General features: G+C 70.1%; 1 protein-coding gene across 1 annotated transcript; it reads left to right on the top strand.

Moving 5' to 3' along the window:
- Positions 1-770: 770 nt before the first annotated feature.
- On the top strand, positions 771-3833 carry CHLNCDRAFT_18784 (hypothetical protein; the record flags this gene model as incomplete). Its single annotated transcript, XM_005852014.1, has 4 exons — positions 771-941; positions 1827-2003; positions 2550-2789; positions 3312-3833. Coding segments are annotated over 4 exons (1110 nt in total), but the record flags the coding sequence as incomplete, so codon positions are not given.
- Positions 3834-5517: the final 1684 nt, after the last annotated feature.

Genomic DNA, 5517 nt, shown 5'->3' with positions numbered 1-5517 from the left:
CGGCAGCTGACCAGGCAGTCCAAAACTTCAGGGAGTGGCAGAGGGGTGTCGCAACTCCTCGCCGGCTGGCTCCCGGCGGCTTGCTGAAGACTCCATCCCAGTTCTGGGGAGTTGCCACCGCCGCCAGAGGAGCGCATAAGGCGAGGCTTGGGCACAGTCTTCTGGCCTGCCACTCGCGGCGTGCACGGTACGCGATTGATGCCCTGAGCTTGTAGCGAGTTTGTGAGCGAGCCCGGCCGCCCTGCAACCTGCATGCTGGTTGTGACTTTGGCCAGGCGCCTGCCGTGGCTGCCTGGCCCTGCAAACCGTCGCACCAGCGGGCGAGATGGGATGCATGGGCAGAATTGATATTCGTGCTGCCGCCCCTGGTGCAGAAGCGCGAGGCTGGTAACAGGCTGCAGTGCGCGACGGCGGCGACGCCGGTAGGTTGATAGCCGGAGCTTTATAGCACAATGTCCCTTGCACCCACCACGGCGCTGCACCGTGCGGCGCAGCGGGGCAATGAGGAGGAGGTGGCGGCCCTGCTGGACCAGGCAAGCTGCGGAGCTGCCTCGGGGCGTGCAGGGCAGCAGTGCCGCAGCGGGGACATCCTGTGCAGCCTGGCGTGTGGCTAGACACACGTGTATCTATGCTCAGCCAGCCCCATGCCTGGCTATAAACAAACATAACAATGCGCTTGTGTTTTTGCTACATTTCCATCGTTGTTGCCGCCCGGGCTGCGGTGGCCCTGATTGGCCCTGCCCGCCCTGCTTCCGCTGCGGGTGCAGGGTGCCGACATGACGGCACGCGACGGCGAGAGCCGCACGCCGCTGCACCACGCGGTCATCCGGGGTCACGTGGGGGTGGTGGACCTTCTGCTGGCCCGCGGCGGCCCCGGCCTGCTGCTGGCAAAGGACATCCTGGGCTGCACGCCGGTGCATCTGGCGGCGGTGCAGAACCAGGTCACGCTCATCATCCGGCTGGTGGAGGCTCTGCTGCGGGACGAGGCCGGGCGCACGCCCCTCCACGAGGTGGCGCGCAGGCGCTGCATGCAGGTGCGTGCCGCGCGCCGGCGCTGCCGGGGCGTGCTGGGCGTGCTGTGCTGCCGGGCTCGGAAGCTTGCCTTTGTGTTGCGCAGCTGCGCTGGCATGCGGCTTGCCGGCCTCCACTGTTCGAGCTGGCTGTGGCGGGCGGGGTGTGTGCTGCAGGACTTCATGGGCTTCCTCCACCTGGGCTGGGAGTCGGCCACCTTTGAGGACGACGGCCTGTGCAAGCCGCTGGCGGAGCTGTCGCCGCTGTGGGCGGCGGTGGGCGAGGTTGTGGACCTCAGCCGCCCCGGCCTGCCCACCGTGCAGCGGGTGCTGGGCTGGCACCCGCTGCACGTGGCTGCCATGTCAGGTGGGGCTGCATGCCAGGCTGGGTGCCCCGGTGTGTGTGTGTGGTGGCGAGCACGCGTGGCCAGCTAGCAGCTGGGATTGCGGTGTCAGGTGGGATGCTGTACGGGCTGATGGCATGCACACTCGGCTCTTGTTTTGCCTGCAGGCAACATTGAGCTGATACGGCGGCTGGTGCAGCAGTTCAATTGCGACCTGACGGTCAAGAGCATGAATAGCTGGACGCCGTTGCACTATGCTGCGGCGTACAACCAGGTGCGACGGGCGTTGGCAGCAGAGGCAGAAGGGAAGTAGCGGTGGCGTCTGTTCGGGCCGCACGCCGTCAGAAGGGGAGCTGGCAGCGCCGGGGAGCAGGCCTCGGGAGCCGACGCCGGCCGGTGGCTGCCCCACGGCTGCTGCTGCGCCCGCTGCTGCCCTCACCGCGCCATGCCCCGCCTCCCCTGGGAGCTGCAGGTGGCGGCCATTGACGCGCTTATCAGCTTGGGGTGCGAAGCAGTGGTCCCCGATGCAGTGGGGTCCACCCCCATCCATGTGGCGGCAGGGGAGGGCCACCTGGAGGCCATACAGGAGCTTGTGCGGCTGGGGTGCAGCTCACAAGGTGCAAGCGGCATGCGCTGCCTGCGCCAGCATGTGTGCTCCCCATGCAGCATTGCCCTGCCGCTGCTCGTTGCTGCCATGTCCTGTTCAGCATCTGTGCATGATGCTGCTTCCTTTGACTGCCTGCTCTTCCTGCGCCGCTGCCTATTCTTGTTCTTTTTCAGTCGTGGACCGAGACGGGTGCACCCCGCTGTACTGCGCCGCCGCCTGGAACCGCGTGGAGGCGGTGCGGCTGCTGGAGAGGCTGCACTGCCCCTCCAGCCTGCGCAGCCTGGAGGGGCGCACCGCGGTGCACGTGGCGGCGGAGCAGGGCTGGGTGGACCTGATAGACGTGCTGATCCGAGAGCTGGGCAACCAGGTGCGTTTGCTGTCCGTACAGGTCCTGTGGCTGGAGCCAGGACCCTGCCGATTGGCCAACCCTGGACAGCCCCGGCCTCGCCTGCCTATTTCCTTGCAATCGTGCCCCCGCCGCCGGGCCCTTCCTCCGGCTGTCGCTGCCGCCGTGGCCCACCCGCCGCCGCCGCTGCCGCCTCAACCCATTCCTTTGCGTCGCAGGTGGATGCTCGGGACAACTACCAGTTCACGCCGCTGCACTCGGCGGCCAACGGCGGCCACGTGGCCGCCATCCGCAGCCTGGCGGCCCTGAGCCACGGCCTGGATGCCCGCGACTACCTGGGCCGCACGCCGCTGCACTACGCTGCCATGCACGGGCGGGTGGCGGCGCTGGAGGAGCTGCTGGCGCTCGGGGCGGACCTGGGGCAGAAAGACCTGCGGGGAGGCTACACGGGTGGGTGGCGGAGCCTGCCGCAAGGCTGGACGGTGGGCTGCGCTGGTGGGCGGGCTGGGGCTGTGCGTGTTGTGTGCGGTGATGTGTATGCTCGGCAGGGTGCTGACTGCCGCACGTGCGCCGTCCGCCGACTCTCTTGCTCATGGCCTGCAGCCCTGCACTTGGCTGCTGATGCGGGGCAGTGCGACTCAGTCTCTCGGCTAGTGGCGCTGGGGGCACCCGTGGACGCGCTCAGCAACAAGGCGCACACCCCGCTGCAGCTGGCCCTGCTCAAGGTGCGGCGTTCGGCAGTGTGGCATACGGAACAGGTTTTTTGAGGTTGCCTGGCTCACTGGCTGGTGCTGCCTGGATGCGCGTCGGCATGGTGGTGCAGCAAAGCTGTGCCTCGCTGCACCTCCCTGCCCCTGCCAATCGCCTCGTGGCCCCTCCCCCAATTTCCCTTTGCTCTGTGCCTCGGGCACCTGCTGCAGGGCCCCGCCAGCATAGAGACCATCTGCGTGCTTGTGGAGCTGGGCGCTGACGTGGCGGCCCTGCTGGCGCAGCGCCCGCTGGAGACGCCGCTCCACATTGCGGCCCGCAGCGGCCGCGCCGACATCATCGACCGCCTGCTGCGCTGCCCCCAGATTGCGGCCACCTGCCGCACCAAGGACGGCAGCACGGCGCTGCACTACGGCGCCGCGTTTGGGCAGACGCACGTGCTCGCGCCGCTGGTGGCGGCAGGCTGCCCTGTGGACAGCCGCGACAATGCGCTCAACACGCCGCTGCACCTGGCTGCCGGTGAGCACAGCGTGTGTGTTGGTCGTGGTGGGGAGCCATGCTGTGCTGCGGCGGCTGCACCGAGGCGCCCACACCCCGGCTGCCCACGTGGCATGCTGAGGTGGACGTGTCTGACCTGGCGTGCCTGCAGGGTGCGGATTCCTGGACACCGTGGCCGCACTGGTAGAGCTAGGGGCGGATGTGAACTGCCGGGATGTGACGGACTGCACGCCGCTGCAGGTGCAGCTGGGCCGCCTCGCTGTCGGGGTGGTGCTAGTGGCCTTGGCGTGTGGCGCCAGATGTGCTGTGCCGCTGCGTGAGGCAGCCAGCTGGCCTGCGTGCTCCGCTGAGCGCGCCTGCTTCTTCTTCCTGACCTGTGCAGAATGCTGCGCATGGCACCTACTCTGCCCTCGCATCTGTTCCCGCCGCCGGCTCTGCGTCCGCCGCGGCGCCCGCCCTGCCCGCCGCCTCTGCCACCGGCTACGCCCGGCTCAACCCGCCCCACCAGCCGCAGCTGACGCCGGCGCAGCAGGCCGCGCAGGCCGCCATCACTGCGGGCGGCAGCGTGAAGCGGGACGGGCTGGTGCCTGTGCGCACGGGGCTGGCGTGGGCGCCTGCCGGCAGCGCCGCGCCAGGCGACCCGCTCTTGGGTGGCAGCTCCACCTCTCTCTGGGGCTCCGGCGGCTTCTCAGCCACCCTGGACTTTGGTGCCGCCGCCGGCGGCTCCGCCGGCGGCGCCTCTGGCAGCGGCGGCGGCGGCAGCGGCAGCCCCGACCTTTGGTCCACCTGGCGCTCGCTGGGCCTCACCAAGCTGCTCAAGAAGGCGTACAGCCAGCAGCAGTGGCGGCAGGCTGCGGGCGGCGCCGGCACCTCCTCCAACGGCCCCGCCGCGCAGGCCCAGCTGCAGCAGACGCAGCAGACGGTGCAGGCGGCGCTCCAGCAGATGCAGGCGGCACTGGCGCGCAGCCAGGAGGTGCTGCAGCAGCAGCTGATGCTGCAGCTGCAGGCGCCGGCGGGTGGCACCGCTGACGTGGCGCTGGGCACCCCGGCAGACGGCCAGCTGCTACTGGAGGCGGGACCCAGCGGCAGCAGCAACGCCGCCGCAGCCGCAGCCGCCGCCGTGCCGCCGCTCGACGCCCCCTCCACCAGCGCCGCGGCGGCCGCGGGCGGCGGCAGCGCCGCGGCCGCCGCGCAGCTGCTGGGCGGCGTGGACAGCAGCGGGCTGGTGCTGGCGGCGGCGGCCGCCGCCATCACCAAGCCTGTGGTCGACTCTTCCAACATGGACTGCCTGGCGCGCCGCACAGACCAGCTTTCATTCGCGGCGGGGGAGCAGGACCGCGGGCGGCTCATCAAGGTAGGGGGAAGCAGTGCAGCGCAGCGCAGGCGGAGCATGCTTGCAGGGTGCCGGCCCGTCGCCGTTTCGCCCGCGATGCCCGGCTCGCTGCCTCGCTGCCTCGCTCCTGCCCGGCGCTCTGCTCCTTGCCCTGCCTGACGCGCCGCCTGACGCGTTTCTCTGCCCGCCTGCCTGCCTGCCTGCCCCACCTGCAGGTTGTGGAGCGGCTGGTGGAGCTGGGGGCAGACCTGCACCTGACAGACAACGAGGGGCGCACCGCGCTGCACCTGGGTGAGCCTCCAGCTGTCTCTTGCCGCACAGCGCCCCAGTAATCTTATACATACGGCTGAGGGCCCTCCCGCCACCCTTCGACACTCCCCGCCCACTCAAGCACATCACTGCCTCACCCCAACCACCACCCTGCCCCGCCCAGCCGCTCCCCGCGCCTGCTTATGCTCCTGCTCCTGCTGCCGCAGCCGCCGGGTGCGGCGACAAGGCCATGGCTCTGCGACTGGTGGACCTGGGCACAGACGTGAACTGCAAGGACTCTGTGGGAGGTGGGCTGGGCTGGGCTGGGCCTGGGGCGGGGCTGTGGGCAGGGCCGGCCGTGACAGCGACAGCCATGCTGGTTCCTCGAGCCGACCTGCATGCCTGCATGCCCTCAGTGCCTG

Source organism: Chlorella variabilis (assembly GCF_000147415.1).
Source record: "Chlorella variabilis unplaced genomic scaffold CHLNCscaffold_1, whole genome shotgun sequence".
Classification (NCBI taxonomy): Eukaryota; Viridiplantae; Chlorophyta; class Trebouxiophyceae; order Chlorellales; family Chlorellaceae; genus Chlorella; species Chlorella variabilis.
This window is presented reverse-complemented; position numbering and strand designations above follow the sequence as displayed.